Source organism: Leptonychotes weddellii, chromosome 15, assembly GCF_054177405.1.
Source record: "Leptonychotes weddellii isolate Sample4059 chromosome 15, ASM5417740v2, whole genome shotgun sequence".
Taxonomy (NCBI): Eukaryota; Metazoa; Chordata; class Mammalia; order Carnivora; family Phocidae; genus Leptonychotes; species Leptonychotes weddellii.
In genome coordinates, this window is record NC_138383.1 from 42287021 (window position 1) to 42313198 (window position 26178).

General features: G+C 56.9%; 1 protein-coding gene across 1 annotated transcript; it reads right to left on the minus strand.

The window, feature by feature from the left end:
• Positions 1 to 395: 395 nt before the first annotated feature.
• GRAP (GRB2 related adaptor protein) lies at positions 396 to 22144 on the minus strand. Its single transcript, XM_081805637.1, has 5 exons — positions 21971 to 22144; positions 15521 to 15618; positions 10989 to 11111; positions 2191 to 2359; positions 396 to 853 (listed from the first exon to the last, which is right to left on the minus strand). Exons 1-5 carry the CDS (start codon positions 22046 to 22048, stop codon positions 668 to 670), a joined length of 654 nt encoding a protein of 217 aa, XP_081661763.1. The 5' UTR covers positions 22049 to 22144; the 3' UTR covers positions 396 to 667.
• Between the last annotated feature and the right edge of the window lie 4034 nt (positions 22145 to 26178).

Here is a 26178-nt window from a genome sequence, read left to right on the forward strand (position 1 = left end):
ACCTCCTGTGGGTCTCCCCAAAGTGTCCGTGGTGGGGCGGGGGTGTGGGACACCCAAGTGGAGCCCAAAGTTTCATGGGGCTGCCGAGAAGTCGGTCTCCACCTGGAGTCAGTCCATCGGTCCAGGCCAACACGTGTGCAGCCCCTATCCTGTCCCTCATCACTAAGCCACCTTCCCAGTAGCCAGCACCCCTCAAGGGGCCATCTGAGGGTGGGGCAGGTGGGCCCAGCAGATGGTCAGCCCAAGGTGAACCCACCTACCATACGCATGGTTCCTTGGGCAGAGCCCCCAAAGGCCTGCAACTTAGGAGTCCTCAAACTCTCCCTGAGGTTGGGGCCATTGATGGCTGGAGGTGGGGGGGCTTCTTCCCCCAAGGGCACCCCGCAGCTGGTAGCCAAGGGGAAGAGGCCAGCGGGAAGCCCCGGGGGCTCCCCTTGCCTGCCGGGCACTGAACATTACAGTGGTTCTTGGGCCCCGGGGCCCATCCCAGTTTGTGCAAAGCAGTGGGCGCCTAGCCTGGCAGTGAGAAGACCCACGTTCGGGTCCAAGACCCTCAGCTGAGTCCTGTGGGCCCCGGGGACGGGGCGTCCACGTCTTCTCTCGGGACCTCAGTGTCTGGCGGGTGGATGATCTGCCGGCTCTGCCCCCGCCCCCGGGCCCCACTGGGTCACAGCTGCACTGGCTGGACGTAGCTCCGCGGGAAGAAGCCGATGCGTCCACACAACCGGCCCCGCCACCAGTGGGGGTCAAGGCGCTCCAGGACCTCGATGATGTCACCGCGGTGGAAGCTGAGCTGTGAGGAGTCCTGGGCCGAGAAGTCAAACTGCGCCTGGGCAAAGCAGGCCTGGGAGGGCTGCGAGGGAAGGGGGTGGTTAGTGGGGACCTTTCAGGAGGCCCCAACAGGAGAAGTGAGTGGCTGCGGGTGGGAGAGCAGGATTGAGCTCGAACTCGCTTCTCACTCCAAATCCAGACAGATGGCCACCCCACCCCAAGAGCCCCCCGCTGCCTGCCCCCTGAATGTCTGCCGCACAGAGACTGTGTCTACACAGACCAACAGGACTGTCTGGTCCACAGGAACAGGCCCTATAAACTGTAAAGTGCTGTGTGGCTGAGAACAGGGTTGACGGCTGTTGCCCTTGACCAGGCTTTGAGGGAGAGGGTGTCACCAAAAAGAGCTGCTCCCAGCTCTCAGGCCTGGGTTCTGCTCCTATCTCTACCCCAAGGTGACCTTGGGTAAGACCCTGCCCTTGTGGGACTTAGTTTCCCCATCTGCAAACGGCAGCAGGACAAAGCTCTCTGCAGGCACGTCGGCCCGGCGCCGTGACGATTACACCCGGTGTCCCGGCCCTGCCTGCCCCACCAGGATCTCTGTTCTGAGCCTGTGGAATCTTATCCAGGATGGGTGATAGGATCAGCAGACAGGCTCTAATTAGCAGTTCTCTGCCCAGGAAGGAGGAGGCGGTAGCATGGGTCCCACAGGGTGGGTGACCCCAGGGCCCAGGCTGGAGTGAAGCAGTGGGTGTGGGGAGCCGTCAGGCAGCCCCCACCCTCCCCAGCTCCATCCTGGCTCCCTCACATTCTCCAAAGGCAGATCTGGCCGACGGTGGAGGGGAGAGAATGGAGGTCGGGGACAGAGGCCTAGCAGGGCCAAAGTTCGCTAAGACTGAGCGCTCACAGCTAAGCCAAGCCCCCACGGTCAGGCTGAGGAGGCCGAGCATCCTGGGGGCACAAACCAGGACGGAGCCGACCCCGCAGGTGGTCTTGGGGGAGCCTGTTTCTTCACCTGTACGGTGGCGACGATGAGGCCCCCAGCGGACTAAGCCCAGCTCAGTGCATGGCAGCCGGGTGGCTCCGCAGGGTATCAGGACCCTCGTGCATTCAAAACGCGTACCTACTGTGACCACGCAGGGCGCCGCCGCGAGCTGAGAACGAGCCAGACACGGGGTGCCCCCTGCAATGTCCACTCTGTTCCTTCCTTTTCTTTCCCTCTGCGTTCCCACCCTTGCTGGTCCTACTGCGGTGCCACCAGAATGGGACTTCAGAGCCTGGCCTGGCCCCCTCCTCCTGGGACACCAGGCTGCGAGGGGCGGGGCGGGGCGGGAGGCCATGCCCACTCCCGGCCCCAGCAGGTGTCGAGCCCCTGTGGAAGGCAGAAGGCGCGGAGAGGCGCCCGCGGGTCCGCCCGCCTACCTTGAGCAGGGGCTCCTCATCCCGCAGGAAGACCTGCCGCTGCTTCGCGATGGTCGTGGTCCGGTAGAAATCCACCAGCTCATTCAGGGAGTTGAACTTCTCTTCCCACAGGAAGTACTTCCCCGAGGCCTCGCGCAGCACCTTGAAATGCTGCACCTGGTCGCCGTAGCTGGGGGAGAGGAGCCCCCTGAGCCGGGACCCAGGGTCCCCCCGGGGGGGCCCCGTCCCTGCCCGCACAGCCCCGGGGCCTCCCTCCTCATCCCCACCGGGAAGCTGGTCGCTCTGGCTCCCGGGGGGGGGGGGGGGGGGGGTGGGGGGGCGGGGAGGGGGGAACACCTGCGGGCAGGAGAAGGGGCAGGTCCGGGAGGGCAGTGGCCAGGCCCACTGACCCGGCGGGACGTGAGACCTGGTGAATCCCCCTCGGCGGTGGGCTATGGAATTAAGGGTGTGGGCGCTGGAAGAGGCCACTGGGCGGCTGTGTGACCTTAGGCAAATCACTGAACTTTAAATCTCAGCTTCTTCATAATGGTAGCTCCTCCCTTCTGGGTAAGTGTCCGGAAAGTGCTGCGGATGGCTGATCGGCAACATTAAATGGGTTCCTCGGAAAAAGTGGTCACACAGCTCTTCTCCAGCCGTGACATTCTCCCCCATCCTTCTCCCGGTCTCGCAGTCCCACTGAGGAGTGAGTCCTAAGACCATCCTGACTCAGACAAAGCCTGCCTCCGTATTGGGTGCTTCCTGTCTCTTCCTGCACCCCTACCTCAAGAACCATCTATGGCTCCCCATTACCCTCCAGATAAAATCGTAACACCTCGGACTCAAGATTTGGCCCCGGTTACGTGCCCAGCCTCATTTCCTTCATACACTTCATACACTCTCTTCCCACATGCCTCATGTCCCATGCCAGGACAGGCCACAACGGATTGGGACCGGAGAGGGTACCGGCGTGGGTTGGGACTAGGGGTAGCACAAACCATTGTGATTCCCCTCGCTGCTGCAGGCCGGGCCCACCACATGGCCCAGGAGGTGCAAATCGGGCCCTTTGTACAGTGGGGAAAGTGACGCTGCAAGTGCAAACTGTGACCTTCCCAGGGTCACACGGCAGCAAAGCCAGGGCTGGGGCCACATTTGTGGCCAGAGCTGGGGCCTCATGTCAAGTGTCATTCCAGCACGCTCCCCTGTTGGTTCTCATCGTATAACAATAGGAATAATAATTATTCCAACTGTGGTATTGATAATGTCCCAGACCTTGTCATCCCAAGTCCAGGACTACTCCCTGGGCTGTGACCCCTAGGAGGCCTTCCCTCTCTCAGCCTCTGTGCCTGGCCGTATCGCAGCCATCCTCCCGGGCTCTGGTCAGCTCACCTGGGCCTCAGTGTCCTCACCTGCGGAAGGGGAGGGCTCCCGGCAGCTGCAGGGAGAACCCAGAATAGCCCCGGCTCCCCCGCAGGAAGAAGCTGGTTTAGGAACCTGCCCCGGGCTGGTGGAGCTGAGAGCCCAGGAAGCCCGGGACCTGTGGGCGTGGCCACGCATGTGTGTTGGGGGCACAGGCTGGCCACCGGGCGGGCGCCGGCCCCTCGGCCACCTGAGTCGCAGGCTGTGCTCTCATTTTGTGCAGGACTAAGTGAGAACCAAACAGTGGTCTGGAGACTTGATAGTGAAAAGGAAAAAACATCTCCTGGGTTCTAAATTTAAATCTTGTTAAACAATTTTGTAAGCTGGGGTTTGCCCACAGCCTGGGTTCCTCCAGGCCCACAGCCCAGGGTCTTGCAGGGCCCCAACAGGAGCACGGCACGGTCACCCGCAGCCCCCCAGGTCTCCTGCTGTCTCATCCCAGCCTGCCGTTCACCTCCTCCCCCTGTCAGCCCTGGGGTTGTTGTGCTGCTTTGTTAAACGTTTAAGATTAAAGACTGAAGACAAAGAATTGTTCAAGGTGTGTGTGTCTGGGGGGGGAGAATGGGGGTCAAAGTGGGATGCCCTCACCTTCCCATGTTAAGGGGTCCAAACCACACAGAACCCCTCTCTTTCCACTCAAACATATCCCCCCGCCAGGCCTTTGCATACACGATCGTCTCCAAATTCTTCTCCAGTCAAACTCCTACTCATACTTCGAAGCCCAGGTAAAATGGCCCAACTAAGTCAGAGGCAGAGGTCTCCTTAGGTTCCTCAGCCCCTCATACAGCCTTCTTCTAACCCACTGCTCCTAATGGCTTACACAGAAAAGGCAGGGAGGCAAGACTAGGCCCTGAGGGTCTAGCCCAGTTGGGAGAGGCTGAACTCGGGGAATGGAGCGTCAGGGCCCAAGGCTTAAGTGCTCATCAGGGTGGTTTGCTCCTGAAAACCCTCTCCTGTTCGCTCTGAGCTGTGATTCCAGCCCTCCAGGTGTCCTGGCCCTGAAATAGACCCGACACCCTCTCTAAGATGTATCCAGATCTCAGGGCAGCTTAGCTCCAAAGGGAGCCAGTTCCCCCCACTCCCGCCCCCAAGAGGCTCTGGGACCAGGTGGAGCAAAGATCCCCAAACCTGAGACAAAGCTGCTTGTGTGCTGTCAGCAAGCATTGTTCCCAGGTGACTAAGCGGCCGGTGCTGTCAGCTGGGGGACATCAGGTCTATGTTCCTGGGACGGAACTAGGGCAGGCAGGCGGAGGGTGCTTCCTGCCCTGTCTGGCCTGCCACAGCCTCCCAGAGGCCACGCACTTTCCTTGAGGCACCTCTGAGCCCGATGACTCCTGAGTGCCCTGTCCCAGCCGATCGGGGTGGCCCCAGCCCCTAGACTTTGGCAGGGGTGCATGGGGAGGAGTGTCTCTCAACCAAACGCTGGGCAAGTGAGAATCTGCCAGGAAAACAGGGACCCCAAGGACTCCGTGTCTGGGCCCCCCAGTGCAGCAGAGGCAGAAGGCTCTGACTCGGGGCTGTCCCCAGAGAGGAGCCTGGGGTATGGGCGGCCTGACCCCTCTGGGTAAGGGGGCAGAGAAGCTGTGGTAGGTTTGTGAACGAGATCTCAACCCCCAAGTGACCCCCTGGAAAGTTCAAAGCCCATTTTACCTGGGCTTTGAAGTATGAGTAGGAGTTTGACTGGAGAAGAATTTGCAGACAATCGTGTATGCAAAGGCCTGGAGGGGAGATATGTTTGAGTGGAAAGAGAGGGGTTCTGTGTGGTTTGGACCCCTTAACGTGGGAAGGTGAGGGCATCCCACTTTGACCCCCATTCTCCCTGATCACACAGGAGGATCAGCGAGTAGAGAACGGGAGATGAGATAGGAAAGGGGCAAGTGCCCAGGAGGTTTGTGCGTGTGCCCTGGCCTGTGTGTCCATCTCTATCGTATCTGAGTGTGTGTGTGTCTTTGGGGGGGTGGTCCCCTCTCTCTCTGGGGGGGGTCCTCTCTCTCTCTGCTCTGCCACAGTGACTTCACATATGGGTCCCTTTCTTTGCAGCCATGGGTGTGTTTGTCTCTGTGTGTGACCCCCACAGCCACCTCCCCAGGGGGCTGAGGGGCAGGGCCTGGCCTCTGGGCTGTCACAAAAGCCTCAAGGACCAAGTGAGGCCTGATGCTAGCAGCCGTCTGTCCTGCCCAGCAGGTTTTTCTGGCCTGGTGGTGGCGGCAGCTAAGGGAACAATGGCAGCGCAGGGACGATGAGGAAGGCTGGGGTAAGGTCAGGAGCCCCAGGACTGCCCCAACTAGGGCCCGTGGTGGGTCCTCCTGGGCAGAGGCCTGCGTGCTAACTGCCCGCGGGGTGATGGCCACAAGGCATGGTCCTTCTAGCCTCAGTTTTCTCATCTGTGAAAAGGGCAGGGGTAGAATACATGGACTGCAGCAGGCGTGAAATAGGATCAGAGTGACCTTGGCAGGGACCCGTGGGTCTTTGGGACTCAGAAAAGGTGGATGGAAGGTCGAACGGGTCTGCCCGGGCACAGAAGGTCAATGGACACTTGTTCTGCGCTTCCTTGCTGTGTGACCTTGGGTAAGTTACTGCACCTCTCTGAGCTTCAGTTTCCTGCAAACCAGGCTTCTGGGGATGGCTTCCTCTCCCTCTCGGTCTTGGCCTGCATAAGGTAGCGCCCTCCACCTTCTGCCACCTCTTCTGTCCTGCTTCATTTTCCCAAGAGCCTTTATCATCTCCCAAGATCTTATATAATCTGCTCATTGTTTCTTGTCTGTCACCCCAGTGGAAATGAGCGCCTAAAGGACAGGGAGCTTTGTCCGATTTTGTTCATGGCTGCATCCCAAGCGCCTGGGATGAGGCCTGGTGCACAGTAGGTACCCAGTGGCCAGAGCAAACACACGTGCATTGACTCCAGGGCACCTCTGGCCCGAAAGGAAGCGCAATACCTCACTTGGGAACCAACTGCCATTCACAGCAGAGGAACCTGGATGGGGGTGTGGGGCAAAAGTCACAAAGCCCAGGCACTGCACCCCAACCATGCTTGCCGCTCTGCTGGCTGCCCGCTCAGACATGCCCCTGCAGGTGGAGAGGAAGTAGCCCTCTGTAAGCTCGTAAAGGGCATCTAGCGTGGCCACTATCGCTCCACGGGGCAGCCCGAGGCCCATATACCCCACCTCTGACAGCTTTATGGGGCTTGGCATGAGCATGCGAGAGATGCCACGTGTCGTGGGGTCAGAGTCCCCAAGAGCCAAGTCAGCGAGGGCAGAGATGCTCTCACGCATGGATTTGCACAGCTGTCATTTTTCTGGAGGGCCACTGGGTCCCCGGACTTTGTGACACCTGGGGTTATTGTCTCCACGCTGTAGATGAAAACATTACAGCCAAGAAGAAAGCCAGGGCCTGCCTCACAGCAGGTTCTGAGCAAAGTCAGGACAAGAACTGGGTTCCCTGCCACTCCATGTCACTGCCCCTTCTCGAATAGCCCCGGATTCGTGGGCAGGGGGCTAGGAAGCACTGTGTGGCTCTTAAAGGGTAATATAATGATGACTACGATCGCCGGCATTTTTGGAGCACTTACTATGTGCTAGGCAGCATACAAAGCACTTGACCTGGATGTTCATTTTACAGATGAGGAAACTGAGGCTCAGAAGGTAACTTGCCCAGGGTTATACAGGTAGGAGGTATCAGAGCTGAGATTCTTGCTCAGAAGCCCACACTCGTAGCCATATATGCCCTCTGAGTCTGTTTCCTACTCTATCCCTGCCCAGTGATCCTCCAAGGGCCACTGAAACGCTCCCATGAGAGACAATGGACCAAGAATGGGAGCAGGACCTAGGAGGCCTGGCTCCACTGGGACGAAACCAAGGGTGGAGGACGCCACCTGGTGGCGCTGTGCACAAACCACAGCTAGCTGAGCCCAGGAAGGCCCTGCTGGTTCTGACCTTGGGGGGCTTGGCCAGGACGCCTTGGGGGAGGTGCTGAGGGGCACTGTCTGAAGGACACTCCCAGACCTCTTCCCAGGACATTGGTGCTGGCTCCCCTGCTCACCAACTGCATCCTATTACTGCCTGTTGTCCCTCCTGGTCAAACTTGTTGCTATCAAAACCCACCCCTCACTGTCCCAGCTCCGGATCTTTGCACCTGCTGGTCCCTGTGCCTGCATACCCTCTCCTCTCTTTGTGCACCAAACTCCTACTCAGGCTTCAGGGTCCAGCTCAGATGTCACCTCCTTCATCATGAAGACCCCTGGGCCGGGCGGTGTCTACTTTCCCACCTCATTCCTTGGTTTGACCCCGCCCTGCACACACACACACACACACACTCTCTCTCCCTGGGTCTGAAGCTGCGCATGTGCACAGGTGGGGCTGCATTTACAGAGAAACGCCAGAAGAGGGCAGTGCACAAGGTCTTAATGCTGGAAGTTCAGGGAGTGTGATCTGTCAGCAGAGGAGGGAGGGGGGATTAGGGGGGCCGTTGGGGGCTGGTTGGGAAGGTCACCACCTCCGCTCAGCTTCGGCTGCAGAAGCTATCCCAGTGAGTCTCCTGTGCCCCTGCTTTGCTGGATGATCTTGGACTTTGGAACTGATTCCAGGAGGCGCCTGAAGCTGGCCCAGCCTGCCTGATGGGCGCCATTCCCAGATGACCAAGTCCTTGTCCAGCCAGCACATGGAAAACTGACATTTCCTGCTTTTGCAGGGACCCCAGAGGGAAGTGGGGGCTGGGCTGTGGAAGTGGGAAGGTGACCCGGGGGGAGGGCACTCTAGGTGTCCACAACCATGGGCAACGGTGGGGGTGGGGTCAGGACTAAGAACTCACAGCATCTCCCTGACCGTGCTCCCATTTTTTTTTTAAAGATTTTATTTATTTATTTGAGAGAGAGAGAATGAGAGCGAGCACATGAGAAGGGGGAGGGGCAGAGGAGAAGCAGACTCCCTGCCGAGCAGGGAGCCCGATGCAGGACTCGATCCTGGGACTCCAGGATCATGACCTGAGCCGAAGGCAGTCGCTTAACCAACTGAGCCACCCAGGCGCCCACCGTGCTCCCATTTTTAAGATGGGGAAATAGAGGCTCAAGCCCGGCCCGAGCCACTCCCATCCCCCAGGGTAACCAGCCTGTTCCCCGTTGGGGAGGGATTGACGGGTGCGGAAGAAAGTGAAAAGAGCCCATGGCTGCTTGCAGAGCTTGGAGGGGATCAGTTAAGTGCTGTGACCTCTCATGATGTTGGATCATTTTTACACGCGCCCCCCCCCCCCCCACTGCCCAGCAGCCTTCCTGACCACAGCAGTCTGCCCCACATGGATGCCGCCAGGCCCAGACGAGGAGATCACCACCACGCAGCGCTCTGGTGTGCACATCGCACACCACGCTCCGGAACAGAAATGGACCAGCCAACAGCGCACCAGTCACAGAGCTCACCCCAGAGTCTGGAAGAGCCTGGAAGGCACTGACTTACCTCCTCACCCCCAGCCCCTGCATTAACCGTCAAATTAACCATGGTCCCGGGTCCATTCATCCTTTGGACAATCACGCCATCGACTGCAAACCAACCCGGTCCTAGGAAAACGGCCTCTTAGCGGCCACACCGCCAAGCTCCAGAGTCCAGCACCTGGGCCTCCTTCCAGCTGCAAGCTTGCCACCCCAAGACTGCTCTCAGTGACAGTGAGGCTCTGTGCCCACTGCCCACGGAGACCCTAACTGCTGGCCCTGACTTCACAGATCCATGGCATTCCCTGATCCGGCCGCTTTTCATGCCTTCAGCCCCCACCGCAGTCCCTGATACCGTCACCTCCTGCCTGGCTCCTCCCTGGCCAACCATCCTTCCTCCTTGTAGCAGCCAGAGGGATCTGCTGAAAAATGGAAGCCCATCACATCTCCCCCTGCTCCAGACCCTCCGTGGCTCCCTATGGCTCGGAGAGAAAACTCTACCTCCTTGCCAGGATCTGTCAGCCCCATCTCTGATCGTATGCCCCACCTCTCTCCACCTGGATTCTCTGCTCCTGTGGATGCCAACATGCCCCAAGTGCATCTTACCTCAGGGCCTTTGCATTTGCTGTTCTGTCTGCCCAGAAATCTCCCCTCCTAGGTCCTCACTCCCGGAGACCTGGGCAGCCTCCGCTTCCAGGTTCAGGTCTTTGTTCAAATGCCACCTCCTCAGAGCGGCCGTCTCTGACCGCTTGACTCCTGCTGGATGCTTTTGCTTCCTTGTTCGCTGTCTCCCCCACTCAGACATAAATCCATAAGGGCAGTTTTTACTGTCATTTCTCCAGCCTCTAGAATAGCCTGGCCCATGACACGTAGCTTAATGAATAGTCCTTGAATTTCTGCATCTAAATCCTACTGTTCCAGGCACCAAGAATAGGAAAGACGGACCATACCCCTTCATCCCCGACTCCTATTCCTGTTTTCTACCTTCCAGCCTGGGTTCCTCTATTTCCCCAGTTGTGGCCTTTCGGACTGGGTTCCGCACTGCCCAGAGGCTGCCGCATATCACAAAGCGAGACCCTCCCAGCATGGCCACCCCGCTTCAATGTTGGGCACTATTCTAATCGCGCTACATCTGTTGACTCAAAAAATATTTAGGGCGCCTGGGTGGCTCAATTGGTTGAGCGACTGCCTTCGGCTCAGGTCATGATCCTGGAGGCCCTGGATCGGGTCCCACATCGGGCTCCCTGCTCTGCGGGGAGTCTGCTTCTCCCTCCGACCCTCCCCCCTCTCATGTGCTCTCTCTCATTCTCTCTCTCTCAAATAAATAAATAAAGTCTTTAAAAAAAAAATTAAAAAAAATAAAATAAAATAAAATATATATATATATATATATAGACTCATGTATTCTTTGTATTGACTAATTTCACATCAGAGAAAACAGGCACAGAGAGGTTAAGTGACTTGCCCAAGGTCACACAGCCAGGAAGTGGCAGAACTAGAATAGGAACCCAAGCAGCCTGGCTTCGTAGTCCATCATCTCGGTTACGACACCATATGGCGGGACCCTGTCCGCAGCACATCCTGCACACCTGCCCTGGGTGCCTGGTGCTCTCCCGCCTCCTGCCCCCAGCTGCTCCCATCACCTCAAACCCCAGCATCCTTCTTCCTCCCTTCACGATGAGTCCTTGAGGGCTCCTTACCGCTCATAGAATACCAGCCAGACCCTTCACAGTGGCACTTGAGACCTTGCAGTGGACTCAAGCCTGCTTTTCAAGCACGGTCCCATGACTCTGGGCCCCACCCTGGGGTGCGTGTCATTCCCCGACCCCCAGACAGTCACCTGCTTCCAGGCTTGGGCTACTCCTCCTTCAAGGATGCCACTCCCTGCACCTCGGTCCGTGAGCCCCTGTCCTGTGCTTCCAGGCTCAGCTCCAATGTGCCTCCCTGCCCACCCTTCTCCCCACTCCCCCCACGGGTCAGAACTCACTTCACGGAGACCGAGAACTCCCCAGGGGAGCTCTCACTCTCCCGGATCAGGAAAGCTCCCAGGTGGTTCCGCTTCATCAGAATCTCTTCGGCCAGCTGCCGGGAAATCCTGCCCGAGTACCACCTGCAGAGGGAGGGGGCAGGTGAGGGCGGTGGGAAAGCCAGGCTGTCCCTTTCCCCATGTGCCAGGCAACGAACGTCGCTGACCCTCACACCAGTCCTGAGACACAGGAGATATGATTTGCACCCATTTCACAGATGAGTAAGCTGAGGCACAGAGAGGCAAAGTGACAAGCCCAAGGTTACATGCTGCGCAGGCAGGACCTGGGACCCAGTCCCAGCATTTTGGCTCCCGAGCCCAAGCCTTTCCCACCACGCCAGGCCAACATCCCCTTAGGAAAAGAGAAAAATCAAACCTTAGTGAACCTCCACTCAGCCAACCCCAGCTGAGCGCTTCCGTTTTAGATGATAGATTCTTAAAAGTGAAAAAATATAAAAATGGATGACAAAAGCAATTGCAGCTTTGGTCTGATGAAGAAGGAGCGCTCCCTGCACCCATTTCACAGATGCACAGACTGAGGCCACCTGGATTTTTTCGTCCCAGGTACAAGTCCCTTTTCTGGCTGACCACATAGAACTGGGAATGCAGAAGCTCCTGGCAAATGCTTAGAGTCTTGCAAGACCCCCATTGCCCCCCGACCCCCAGTGCCTTGGGGTGCGGGTGAAAGGCCAGGACTCAGCTTCTCTGCCAGTCCTGCCCATCTTGCTGTGTGGGCCAGGCAAGCTCCCCGGCCTCTGTGGGCCTTGCTGGCCCTCGCAGCATCCAGGTGGTCTCTGACTGGGCCCTTTATTGTGCAGATGGGGAAACTGAGGCCCAGAGCAGCCCAGGGGCGGGGTCTGGAGACTCCTTTCCTCGTAAAGCTTCCCTTCCCTCTTTCAGCAAATGCTTCCTGAGTCTGAGCTTGGCACCGGGGGCGGCTGTGAGGTGGGACTTTTCCTGTTGTCTCAGGATGTTGCCGAGCCCTTGAAGCCCGGGGCAGGGGCAACAGGTGCAGAGCCCCATGGTGTCCTGCCCTGTCCCCGCTCCCCACGGTGTCGCCTGCCAAATGCGAACACTGGGATCCTGCCCTAGGGCTTTTTTTCTAGTGACTGTGCGCAGGGTGGGCTGAGCCCCCAGAACATTGTGATGTGTTGTGTTTATCCCCTCGGGAGCAGGTGGATAAACATTCAGCTCCCCTGCCCCCGACGGAACATTCTGGGGACACTATGCTGTCTCCCCACCCTCCCCGGTGCCTGTCGCCTGCCCACAGCCACCACTGGTAACACACCCCTAACCACTGGCTCCTTCCCTGCCCACTTCCCACTCCGAAATAAAGTCCTTGTCCTCACACCATATCTCAGGCCCTGGTTCTGGGATGCCCACACCCAGAAGTGCGGCTTAGCCCGCTGCTGTCCCCAAACTGGTGGGGACCCCCGGAGCCCGTCTCACGATGGATTTCCTGGGAGGGGAGGTGGTGAAAGATGGTTGCTCAGTGTGGGGGCTCGAGGCAACCATCTGGAAAGCTCAGCCCAGGTCCCTGGAGTTTGGGAGGCCTGGATGGAGGCTTTCAGGCCAGAGGCTGAGCTGGGGGGCCGGGGAAGGGAGCTCCTCCACCGGGAAGCCCCCAGCAGGACACAGGTGCAGGCACCACGAAGGAGCAGGGGCCCACTGGGGCCCCGAGTGGGCGTTTCCTGAGGGCCTGGGTGTCTCTAAAGAACCCACAAAACCCCACAGGAGGCATCAGTGTGTGGGCGCCCGTCACCCTCAAAGGCTTTTGCAACCACACCCTCTGAGGGGGCCAGCTCCGCCCCCATCGGAACAAGGCAAGGCTGGTCCTCAGGTGGCTTGAAGGACAGAGTGCAGGAGCAACATTTCCCGAAGGCCCCAGAACCCGCCTCTCTCCGCCATGCCAGTGCCATGCTTCTTGGGGCCACCTCGTATCCTCCCCCATTTCACTGATGTGGAAACTGAGGCTCGGAGGAGGGCAGGGATCCCCCGAAAGGTTGCCCAGCAAGTCCCTGGCCTCAGGCCCTCCCCCAGTGCCACGGTGGGCACAACCCCGGGGTGGGGGGAGGCACACAGCACAGGGCTGCAAATCCCATGCTGCCTCTTGCCGGCTGGGCGCGCCTGGACAAGCCAGCCAACCTCTCTGTACCTCTGTCTCCTTGTCCATGAGACCGTGATGATGGCAGCCGGCTTGCAGGGCCCCTGGGAGATTGGGGGCCCTGATGAACTAGCTCACGCCCCTCCCCCCGCAGCACTCCCTTAGGCCTGTCTGCTGCCCTCCCTGGCAAACTTCTAACTCCCAGGCCCAGCGAGCCATGCCTTCTTCTGGAAAGCCTCCCTGCCGTCCACTGGCACAGTGCTGGGTGGGTGCCTCTGGGGGCCCCTAGTCTGCATCACGGCCCCCCCAGGGGCTCCCTGGCCAGGCAGGGGAGACAGTGGGTCCTCAGCGAAGGAGCGGGGCTGGTGTAGGCCGAGTGAGGCCCTCTGGGACCCCAGTCCTCCCCCCACTGCCCTGCACCCCAGGGCCTGACAGGCTGAGTCAGATGCTGAGCTGGAGTTCCCCCCTTGCTATTTTGGGGCCAGGGCAGGTGCTGAGGTTAGCCGAGAATATACCCAGGCATGGCCTCCAACAGGTTGGTTGGGGGCCTGAGCCCTGTCCCTGCTTTGTCCCAGACACCGGTGACCAGATTTGACCCCAGGGACCCCCAGGGCTTCGGACACCGGGACCCTCCACAGCTTCCAATGGGTAGAGAGTCTTGTCTCAACCACCAGCAGTGCCCGGAAAGGCCTGGCCTTGCCCTGAAATCTGCTCAAGGCTTCCCAGCAGCTTTGGGCCTTCTGGGCTTCCAGCCTTGGCCGGGACACGGCAGCCAGCGGCCCAGGGGGGTCACTCCTACCTGTGGTCGCTCCCCGGGGTGCCTGGCATCTCTCCCTCGTGCCCTCCTTTGAGTGGCAGAAAGACTATAAAAGGCCAGGGGGCAGACACCTGCCCCCTGTCACATGGCCCAGGGGGGCCGCTACGGGGCCTGGATCGGGGAGCTGTGGCCAGCATGTGGGCGGGAGGCGGCGGCCTCTGTGTGGGAGGCCGGGGATGCCTGGAGCCCAAGCAGAGGACTAGCCGGGGACCTGGGTGGGTTGGGGCTTGCCCAGCACAGGAAGCTGGAGGCGGGGGCAGCTTTGGAAATAACTCGAAGACAGATAAAGAGGAAACATCGCCCCCCGCCAGACACCGCCCTGGTGGTGCACCTCCCTCCCCTTCCACCCCACAGTCACACACACCTCATGGCCTCCAGTCTGCCCCCTCCAGCCTGCAAGGCCCTGTCACTGTTCTCCACATCTGACGGAGTCCCTCCCCCCGCTCAGCCATCTCCGTGCTCCCCACCACCCCGGGCCCACCATTGGAGGCCCTCCTGCCGGTCCCATTGCCATGGGTTCGCCCTCATCGTCTTCCCTGTCCCCTCTCTGGGGAGTGCCTTTCTCTTCTTCTACCTAGCTAACTCCTACGCACCCTTCAAAACCTCATTCGTTGCTACCTCTTCTGAGAAGCCTTCCCCAGTTACCTCAGGGCTGACTGCCTTCCCATCTTGTACTTTCTTTATGTCCCGTCTCTCCCCCAGGATGGGGCTGTTCCGACTCCCAGGCGCTCCTCATGTGTCTCCAGCATCACCCAGGCCGGCCCCCCTGGGGTGTGGCTAGTGTTTGATGAATGACAGAGTGAGGGGCTACTTGCGCCACCGTCTCAAGCAGATCCAGTTGGTTTTTTCATAGGTTCTTGGCCACTGGGGCCTGTTCTGGGGCTGGGCTCTGCCCCAGCCATTCCCAGGGCGGCAGGCTGGGGTGCTACCTGCTGTGAGCCCGATGGGGGCTTCCCTAGGCTCCACACGTGACTCCTAATCTGCCCCAGTCGCAGGGCATTGGTCTGCTCGGCCAACGTCCAGCTCCCCAAAAACCCCCAAAGGCAGGGCCCACAGGATCTGCTTCCCACACCCCCCGTCACCCCTCCATTGTCCCCTTCACTCCTCATCCTCACACAAGGCTGAGCCAGCCTCTTAGAGAAAGCTCTAGAATCCTCTGCAGATTGAAGCCTCAGCCCTCCTTATGTTACAGATAGGGAAACTGAGGAATAGAGAGACCACACGGCAGCCAGCGGCCCAGCCAGCCGAGAGCCCGGGGCCCTGTCCCTCCAGCACCCTCCTGGGTGTTCCCCGGTGTTCCAGATCCTCAGTGTTGTGGCCTGGGCTGGTCCTGACTCTGCCACCACTTTGGTTCCCACATCTCTGTCCCCTGCCCCTGCTCAGGGTAGAGACAGGGGCCCCAGGCAGATGAACGGAAGCCGGAGCGAGGAGTCCCCGTGCCCAAGGCACGTGCCAGGCCCCGAGCTTTTCAGGCAGCTCGGCTCAGGCTGGGCCAGGCCAGGTGGGGACACTGGGCTGTAGGGGCTGGGGTGGGGGTGCCTTGAGCATAGGGCTGGGGTGGCAGCCACTCACGGATGGGGCTTGATGCGGATGTAGTTCTTGGGAATAAAGCCCTCAGCGCCTCGGAGCTCAGCCTTGTACCAGTTCTGGTCATCTTCCATGTTCAGGATCTGTGGGCAGGAGAGACACGGTCACCCGGTCACCGAAGAGGGACAACTGCCATCTGCTGAGGTCCTGCTGTTCAAGGACCCCAGGTCGGGGATCCCAGGACCCATTTCACAGAGGACGGTTGGGGACCTGCCCAAGCTCACAAGGACCATGTCTGATGTCTCAGTCCTGCTTGCTTTCAGGCCCAGGACAGCCTGTCCCCAGGAGGGTCACAGACTCCGCAGGCTGGACAGTTGGGGACCCAGAGGAGGTCAGTGGGTTGAACTTTGGGGGGGCTGGAGCTGGACTCTCAGGATTTGAATCCCAGGCCCCCAGCAGACCACACGGTCTTGGGGGGGCAGATCCGGGGTGCCTCAGTTCCCAAGCTGTGCCCCTGAGCGTGGGGGCTCCACAGCATTCATATGCCACGCAGAGCCATGGGGTGGAGGTCTGAGGTCCCCCAGAAGGTCGGGGAGCCCCAGCCCGAGCTTGGTGCCTCCTGGTGGTTCACCTGGGGTCACTTGCCTTTAAACAGCCCTTATAATCTGAGTTGGGGGATGTCATTTCAGGGTGGTGGGGACTCAGGCACCAGGGAGCAAATAAGGGAGGCCTTTGGGCTATGATGGGGCTGCGGCCCGGCCTGCTCAGGTCACACGGGCCCCTTGTCAGCAGCCGCGCAGGTGGGCCGAGAGGAACTGAAACAGCCCGAGTGGGGGTGGGCCTTGCAGGGGCTGAGCAACCAAGCGGCCGCAGGGAGGAACCGGCCGGGTCTGGGGAGTGGGTACAGCATGAGTCTTGGGGCTCCTTCCTCCTTCCCCTGGGCCAGCCTCCCACATGGGACAGCTCATCACCCCAAAGGCTACTTCACAGATGAGAACCCTGAGGCCCAGAGATGGGAGGTGAACAAGGCCACACAGCAGTGGGGAGGCAGAGCCCGTACGGCAAGCCAGGACTCTGGGGTCTGGGGTTCTTGGCTCAGCTGCTCTAGGGGAGACCATAGCCCATGAGTTTTTAACCTCACTCCCCCTCCCACTTGTGTCTGGACCCAAGGCCTGGAGAGCATCTCTCCTGTCAGTCCTGAAGCAAATGCCAACATTAGCTCAATCCTAGTGGGTATTTGTTGAGGGGGGGAAAAAAATCAGATATACAACAGCATCCCAAGTAGAGGACATTGGAAGAGCAGAGGGCTGGGGGCAGGCCAATGCAAAGCCATCAATTTAGTTCGATTTTCCTGGGAAGAGCTGAGATTTGCTCCTTTGGGTCCGGGCCTTGCAGGCAGGCACCCCCTTATCTGTCTGCCAGGCCCCGTTGAGCTCCTTCCTTCCTGACTGTAGCCTGGGCAAGGTCAGCAGCCCCAGGGGCGGACGGAAGCAGGTGGCTGACTCCGGACAACTTCTGCTGAAAACAAAACAATTCCCCAACTTAATAGGACACTTAAAGCCTGTCAGCTGCCTTCCATGGCCATGGGTTCAAGGAAGATGCCCGGGAGCCTGGCGCTACCCTATTCTGTCTGCTTCTGACTCTCTCCATAGTCTCGGCCTCAGTTTCTTCGTCTGTGAAATGGACACATTTGTGGCCTATGCTGAATGTGGCAGTCTTGTAACTACAAAGTCCTGTGTGGCCATGTGACTGTCCTATCTCGAATAGAATCTTCGTTTTGTTTTATTTTGTTTTGTTTTCCTGTCATCTCCACTCCGAGGACCCAGAAATGTTCTCAAAGGTTACATGAGCTGAATTCTTGATGTTCACATTGTTCAAAATCTACAGACCCCCCTGAGACATGAGAATTCGCACAAAGGAAAGAGACCAACTCCTCCCTGGTGAAATCCACACCTTGGTCTGCCCTCAGGGCTTTGCTCCCACCGCGTCCTCCACCCGGGGTGCCATGTGGGGACTGGGAGGGCTGGGAGCAGGGGGAGGCGGCAGCGAGGAGCTTCTGCACTGGCCCAGGTGAGCGAGGGAGGCCCCGACCGGGCGGGCAGTGCGGGAGGGGTGTGGAGAAGTGGTCAGGGTCGGGATAGGTGTCGGCAGAGTCGCTGACGGGACTGAACAGCAGGCCGGGCACGAGACAGGTAGGGAGCGACCAGGACAAGTCCGGGGGTTGGCACCTGCTCTCGTGGCCATCAGCTGCTATCCCACAACTGTCGAGGAGCAGACTGGGGGGCTCAGGGTCGACTCCACTGGGTCAGAGGTGCCATCGACCATCCCTCTGGAGATGCCGAGGAGGCTGTGGGCTCCCTGAGTCTGGGTCTCGGGGGCCAGGTCACCCACGGAGAGATGGGGGTGAAGCCGCCACCCACCTCCCTCCTCCAGCTGGGAGCGATGGGGTGCTGTGCCCCCAGAAGTGCCTAGCCCGACAGGCAGGACGCTTTGTTCCAGAGAAGTGATGTTTGGGGCCATTTGTCCAGAGTGGGTGCACCTCCCACCTAAGCTTCCTCCAAGACCGGAGCTCAGATTGCTTTATCCACGGGGGCTCCCAGGGGTTGGGAATCCGCCTGCGGGCACTGCTGTGACAGGGTCCTACCTCCAGGGGGCGCGCGGGAAACATTCGCTGGAAGAGTGAATGAAATGCCTCTAGGAGCGCCCCCCCCCCCCGCCCCCTGCCTCCCCAGCCCAGCCAGGTAAAGGAGGGCCAGCAGACCCACACACCGCCGCCCTGGCCCGGGAGAAGAGGGGACACAGCGTGACATGGCAGTCACGTTTTTACGGTTCTACAGAAAGAGGGCTTCGCAGGAGTGAGACGGCTGAGGCACGTCGGGGACTAAATTTAAGGGGGCGTCAAGAAACTCAGGAATCAAGATAAAGAATATTTTAAGACAAGATGTTAAAAAAATCAAATCAATGCAAAAACTCTGATTACGTTCATGAGTTAACAATAAGGTATCAATACCAGTCCATTAACGGAAAAAAGGTAGGGTGCTAATCATGTAAGATGCTACCCACTGGGGCAGATGGGTCCAAGTCCCCCTGTGCTATCTCCTCGATTTTTCTGTAAATCTAAAACTGTTGCGAAAATTAAAAAGCTAATGCAAGGGGCGCCTGGGTGGCTCAGTCGGTTTAAGTATCTGCCTTCGGCTCAGGTCACGATCCCAGGATTCTGGGATCCAGTCCCTCATCTGGCTCCCTGCTCAGCAGGGAACCTGCTTCTCCCTCTCCTCCCTGCTCGTGCTCTCTCTCTGTCTCTCTCTCTCAAATAAATAAAATCTTTAGAAAGAAAGAAGGAAAGGAGGAATAGCTCATGGCCCACCTCCCAAAACCAACCACTGCTAGCTTTTCGGATCATTTCTTTCTAGAAAGGTCTTTTTTTTTTTTCAGAGCACAAATCCAGTGCATGATGGGTAGTTTTCCTTCCACAAAATTAATACCTATTGATTATCTATGTAGAGTACGTTTGCATTCTGCTTTTTGCCACTTGACGCTGCATCATGAGCTTTTTTATGCCGTTAAACACCCTCCCCAAATAGCATTTTCAGGGCTGTATGATATTTGGTACCATCACTAGGTGGGCAGTCAAGGCTGATTTCACACTCCGCAAACTTGCACCCATATTCCCCACCCCTCGCCAGCTTCATTCTTTCCCATGCACTGTCTCCTTCTGACAAACTCTGTATGTTACTTATTAATCTGGTTTGTGGCCCTCGGCTGCCACCAGAATGTCAGCTGCATGAGCAGTGCCTGTGCCCATTTTCTCCTTGCTGAGTCGTCACTGCCTAGCCGAGGCCCGCGGACATGCAGAGTGCTCCCTGAATCCCCATGAGAGAACACACATACATCTCTGATCACGTCTCAGTTTTCCAGAGGCAGAATTTCTGGGTCACAGGACATGGAGATTTTTATGGCTTTTTATATGTTCTCCAAGTTCTCTGCAAAATGATTGTGTCACTTTACCTGTCCACCACCCCCATGTAAAAGTGCACATTTTCCCACACCCTCAATAACCTTGGAGATTCTTTTTAAAATAAAATTTTGCTGATCTGGCAAATGGAAAACAGTTACTTGCTTTAAGTTGGGTGGTTTTGTTACTGGTGAAATTGGGCACTTACTTGCTTACATTGCTTCTTTGACAATTTTCCCGTTCATATCCTGTGCCCATTTTTCTATTATGCTGTTTGTGATTTTCTTATTGATTTATAACAGCTCTTTACATATTAAGGATATTAATGTTTTGTCATGATTTTTGTGTGTTTGTTTAAACCACCTTCATTTCTTACCTAGGAGACTGCAAGAGCCCCTCTCTGCTTCCATTCCTGTCCCCTCTGTTATCTTTTGAAAATGTAAATCTGATCAAGTCTTTTTCCCTGCTGAAAACTCTTTATAAATTTAGAATGAAATACAAATCTTTCACAGGCCCTGATGCCTGCCTACCTCCAACATCATCCTTACCCTCTCCTTCTCACCCACTGCCCTTCAGCCACAGACCTTTCAACTCTTCAAATACACAAATATGGTCCTGCCTCAGGGCCTTTGCACCAGCTGTTCTCCCCACACCTGGTGCTCTCTTCCCCCGGCTCTTTGCATGGCTGATTCCTGCTCATCCTTCAGGGCTGAGCTAAAGGTGTTATCTCTCTCTCTCTCTCTCTTTTTAAGTAAGCTCTATGCCCAATGTGGGGCTCGAATTCATGACCCCGAGATCAAGAGTCACATGCTCCATTGACTGAGCCAGCCAGGCGCCCCTAGGTCTTAACTCTTTTGAGAGACTGTCCTGACCACCCCATCTAAAGCTGTCCCCCTGCCCCCTCCCACCCACCGTCACCCTCATTCCATCTCGCTGTGTTCATTTCTTCAATCCATTCATCACCTCCTGATGTCACTCACTCTCTGGAATGTCAGCTCCCAGAGGGCAGGGACTTTGCTTCGTTCCTTGCTATATCCCCAGCACTTAGGACAATGCCTGGCACAGGGTAGGTGCTCAATCACTTGACAAATGTTTGTGGAAAGAAGGAAAAAAAAGGCAGATCTTCCCACTGCCTGACATTCCTCCATCAGTCTTTTTATTTATTTATTTATTTGAGAGAGAGAAAGAGATAGAGAGCATGAGAGGAGGGAGGTTCAGAGAGAGAAGCAGACTCCCGGCCGAGCAGGGAGCCCGATGCGGGACTCGATCCTGGGACTCCAGGATCATGACCTGAGCCGAAGGCAATCGCTTAACCAACTGAGCCACCCAGGCACCCCCTCCATCAGTCTTTGAGCCTGAAAAGCCCCCTCCTCAGTCTCTGTGGACACAAGGTGCAAATCCCCCTGGGAGGGATGCGCCCGTTTCAGCTAACATGTTAATCCTTCCGTCCTTCCTTCTTTCCTGCAACATTCCCCATGTTTTATTAGGAGCTTACTGTGGGCCAGACACTGCTTTATGTCCTGATGCTCCAGTGTGGTCCTGGCCTCGTGAGCTCACCCCTTCCTTAGCCAGCACCTCTGTTAGAAGCAAACATGCTGGGAGTTGCCTAATGCTTTAGCAAAAGTTGGTGGAAAACGTGACTCATCTTGGGGTGGGGGTCAGGGGCACCGGAATCTGGGAGGGAAGTGGAGATGTCATAGTCTTTACTATAATTGCCTTGGGGGACACCCAAGGATCCATCCTGTCCACCACTGGCTGATCACTCTGAGCCTCAGCTGGAGCCCAGCACCTACTCCGTTCCTATGTCCTCATTGTCCCACTCCCCACCAAGCCCCAAATCTGGGTCTAGAGACCCCAAACTGCTCTCAAAGCAGTCAATGAAGCCTCTGAACTGGACCCAGCTCTCCCAGGATGTCTCCTGCCCCGGCTAGGTGGTGCTGGTGCTAAGCCTGCCCCTGTCGCCCGCCGGCCACATGTCCCCAGGGCCCCCAGCCAGCAGCTCAGGTGGAGGGAGGAAGGGGATTCCTTAAGGGGACATGGTTCCTCTTGGGGAGCACCACGCTCCTGAACCCCAACCCAGGCTGTTCAGTCTCACGGAGACAGAATGAAGGTTCCAGAATCAAGCCGTGGTATGAATTTCTTTTCCCTTTCCTCCACACTGCTGGGAAGCTCCTTCTCTACACCGAAATCACAGTTCTTCACCCTGAAAGCTTTTCTATCCCTCTCCCCCTCTTTTCAACTGTCTTTTCAAACTCTTCCCAGGAAAACTGGGCGTTGAACCGACTCCTGCCAGGCACTAAGCTAATGTTTCCTTGAATCTTCACAACGCGCCCCCTGAAGGACAGGTCACAGTTATCTCCCCATTTCCAAGATGGGGACACTGAGGCTCAGCGGGAGGAGGCAACTTGTCCAGAATCACACAGCCAATACCTGGAGAAGCCGGGCCTGTCCTCCTCTGGAAGCTGGACCCTGTTTGGGGGGCTGTCCTGGGCCTCTGATTCTTAACACCCTCCCAACTCAGCCCATCCCAGCCACCCTACCTTGAGTGTGTCCCCCTTGTTGAAGGCCAGCTCATCACTCTCCGTGGCCTGGAAGCTGTACAGGGCCACAGACTCCATCCCGCTGGTCCCAGGCCCCAGCAGCTGGGCTCTGAGCAGGGTCGGCTCTTCCTGCTTCCTCTGCAGTCGAGGACCGTCTTCCTTTGTTTTGAGAGCGAGCTGTGCTTTTGAAGCGGCCCCCGAGGGAGGAGAAACAGGAAGCTGACAAGTCACAGAGCACGGCGAGCCTGTGAGCAGCCCGGCCCCTACCTTAGACCCCAAAGGCCAGGTATGGCTCTTGGGGAGTCCCCAGGCAGCCTGGGAGGGGGTGCCCTCTTCTACCCATGTCACAGATGAGGTACAGAGGTTTCCAGAGAAAAAGTGCCTTCCTGGCAGCTCGGGCAATGTGTCTCATGGTCCCAACCACCCCCACCGGCTTGCCAATCTGCCCTTCACATTTTCTGAACTCCAAGGCCTCTCAGAACTCCCCAGGGCCTGCCTCGTCCACCCCGAGCTCCTTGCCTGACATTCAAGGCACTTCCAAGCCATTACCCCTGCCTACCACTGCTCCTCTCCAGAGCCATCCTTTGTTATCCTCTTGCCCTGTGAACAAACACTGGGCTCCAGCCAAGGGGGGGTGGGTGGGGGACACACTGCTCTTTCATGCCCCTGCCTTTTGCACATGCAGGTCCCTTCCCCTGTTTCACCCTGGGAGACTCCTATGCATCCCTCAAAGCCCATTTCAGAAGGTGCCTCTTCCGGTTTTAAACACTGGGCATCCTCCATGCAGTTGAGATCCTAAGGTCAAAGAGAACTGCAAATAAATCTTGACCTCTCATTAGTAGGTTTATTACGGGTCATGGTATCAGGATAGCAATTCTGCAACAATGGCATGAGTATTACAGGAAAGAGCATCAGTGGATAAATGCGGTGGCGTTGCTTCAAACCCTGGTTCTTTCCGGGAAAGAAAGGAGACACAAACCTGGAAGGGCAAAGCGAGGAAGAGCCCTGTGGCATTGGATGGGAACTGGATGGCTCAGTGTGAAGGCATGCTATTTTTTTTCTATAAAGGAGTTTTTCCTCCTTTGTTTATATCAGTATGGTTACATCCTGCTTTCCTGTTTTCGTCAATGGGTTAGAATCCATAACTGCAACGATTGATGTGGGATGCTCAAACTGTCCCGGATTTGGCCAGTGGGATCCCTTTCAAGCTGCCTGCTTGTCCTTCTGCCAAGTGCCCGTCCTTCTCTGAAAAGTCCCTTCTGCCGGTATGTTCCAGGCTCATCGAAGTCTTCTCCTGCGTCACCCTGGAATCAGCCTCCTCAGAGAGGTGGAAGATAGTGTTTACCCAGGATTGAGTCGGTGTTAGTTGGGTTTATTACCCTGGAGCTGTTAGAGCTTCTAGACCCACTACACAGGCAGAGAAGGGGGGAAAATACACACACACACACACACACACACATCCATTATGTGTAAATATACTCATATATAAACTCATTATATATGTAGATATAAAAGAGAGACTCATTCATATGAGTCTTGAGAAATAGATTTCCTGGGGGACAGAGTATGTCCATATTTTTAAGTTTACTTCTCTGCGTGTCTATATAGTTCTGGATAATAGATTAAAAACTAGGAGCTCAAGCAGATATGAATGGGTGAATGCAGATGAGGGGTCTATGCGTGTCCTTGTGCCCTTCTCACAGCTTTTCTGAAGGTTGAAATTTTTCTATGTAAAACATTGATAAGCTATAGTTATCTCAAAATAAAAGGTTTAATTTAAAAAAAAATAAAAAAACAAAAGCCGTGGGGCAAGAAGAGGAACATGGCAGAAGCCATGGCCCGTTCCGGAGCCCCTAAGCCTTGGCCAGCACCCCACAACCCCTTCCTGGTCTTTCCTCCAGGCCCCTCCCTGTCTTCCGCCCAGACCCCAGCGTGACAGGATGTTTTAAGGCTCTTCTTTCCGGCTCAGTTTCAGCTGAGGTTTCAAAGCCTCAGAATGGTGCAGCCAGGGGGTTGGGATCCACCCCACCCCAAATCTGAGGTGCCTAAAGGCAGGCGTGGGGAGGGTTTTCCTTAGGAAGCCGAGCATGTGTCTCCTGGGGCTTGGGGACCAGCTGGCTGGTTTATTCAATGTTTTTCAAAGTCCTTATTCTGTGCCAAGTCACACACAAAAAGGTGAGTAGCTCTCCAAAGGGCCCATGGCTAGTATGTGGCCAGGCTTGGAGGGGGGGGGTCAAGCCTGGGCGGACCTGAGCCAGGCCAGGCGGTGACCCCCGTGCCACGTGTGACCTCAGCCTGGAGCCTGAGGAGCACACCGTGAGTCAAGAGAGCCGAGCTGGGGGTGAGCCACAGATTGGAGGAGTACAAATGCACCCAATTCCCAGAGACCACAGAGGACCCCCCAAATGGGACTTGACCGAGAGGACCCTTCGGGACTTTGGGCACCCCAGCTGAGGGTAGACAGTGGGGCCTACAATGAAGGGGGCATCAGATCTGGCAGCTAGGAGCATCAAGCCCCTCAGGGGAATTGCAGCTGGAGTCCCTGGGGAAGTCCCTCAAAAGCTGCCCACAGGAGGAAAAAAAAAAAATCAGCATTGGTCACTAGCCACGCCAGGCCACAGCAGAGCCAGCCACGTAAGACTCTCCATCCTTAGGCCCTAATTCCTTGTGGCAGGCTGATCCGTGGCCCCAAGACATCCAGGGCCTCATCCCTGGACCCTGTGAATGTTCCCTTGTCTGACAAAGGGACCTCGCAGACGCGGCTGAGGTCAGCATCTTGAGGTGGGGAGAGGACCCTGGATTGTCCAGGGGCGCCCTCGGTGTGACCTCAGGTATCCTCGGAGAGGGGGATGGAGGCCGCTCTGACACAGAAGCAGGAGGTATGTGACCGAAGCACGATGCTAGGCTCCCCGCTTTGAAGATGGAGGAAGGGGCCACGAGCCCAGGGATGCGAGGGGTGCGGCTCTGGAAGCTGAGAGAGGTCCCGCACAGAGTCTCCCCTGGAGGCTCCAGAAGGAGCCAGCCTGCCCACGCCTTGACGTTAGCCCAGTGACACTGATTTGAGACTTCTGGTCTCCACAACTGCAGAGAATAGTCTTGTGTTGTTAAATAAGCCACTAAAGCTTGTTACAGAAACCACAGGACACAAATACACCCCATCTCCCTCAGGGGCTGATCCTACGGGGAGGACATTCGGAAAAGGCAGCTTGAGACCTGAAGGCTGGGGGCGGGGCGCGGAAAAATTGATCACTCCAGGTCCAGAGCCAGGGTCGGGGGTCGGGGAACCACAATTTTCAATGCAAGTTGGAGTTCTGTCGTTATTAGACTGGATTATACCCTTGACACTACAAGGAGGCAGGACGGAGGACTTTCTATCATCAGATGTTAACTGAGAGACATCTGAGGGATCTCCCTGAGTTTTCGTTCTGGGCCGGGAAGGAAGCATTTGTCAAGGAAAGTTTAGCAACAGAGGGGAGAGGAAGGATCAAATTGTTTTCTGAGGCCCATTCACTCAAGAACTCTTTCTTAATGGGGCGCCTGGGTGGCTCAGTCGGTTAAGCGTCCAACTCTTGGTTTCCGCTCAGGTCCTGATCTCAGGATCGTGAGATCGAGGCCCGCATGGGGCCCCGGGCTCAGTGTGGAGTCTGCTTAAGAATCTCTCTTCCTCTCCTTCTGTCCCCCCTCCCCATGCTCTCTTTCAAATAAATCTTTAAAAACTTGGGCGCCTGGGTGGCTCAGTTGGTTAAGCGTCTGCCTTCGGCTCAGGTCATGATCCGGGGGTCCTGGGATCAAGCCCCGCATCCGGCTCCCTGCTCAGCAGGGAGCCTGCTTCTCCCTCTGCCTGCCGCTCCCCCTGCTTGTGCTTTCTCTCTCTGTGTCAAATAAATAAATAAATAAAATCTTTAAAAAACAACAACAACAAAACTCTTTCTTGAGCCTCTATTCTGTGCCCGGCTCTACATAAGATTTTGTGTGTGTAACAGAGAGATGGAGAAAACAAAACAAAACAGAACAAATTTCTGCCTTCAGAGATAGACAGCCAGCAGACCCCCGTGAAACCGGTAAAAACTAGTGAACAACCCCTAAAAAATATTTAAAGCTTCTGAAAAGGGTCCAAAGGGTGAACAGAAAATGAAAACTCATTTAAGAACACTTAGGGAAATTTGGTAAAAAAAGGTGAGAGTCTGTGGTATTTGAACCAAGACCGC

Excerpts from the sequence above, each read along its gene's own strand:
- GRAP (XM_081805637.1), bottom strand. The coding sequence starts at position 22,048 with ATGGAGTCTGTGGCCCTGTACAGCTTCCAGGCCACGGAGAGTGATGAG. Across the intron at positions 15,619-21,970 it reads ACAAGGGGGACACACTCAAG|ATCCTGAACATGGAAGATGA; the intron begins GTAGGGTGGCTG and ends TCCTGCCCACAG. Across the intron at positions 11,112-15,520 it reads ATCCGCATCAAGCCCCATCC|GTGGTACTCGGGCAGGATTT; the intron begins GTGAGTGGCTGC and ends CTCCCTCTGCAG.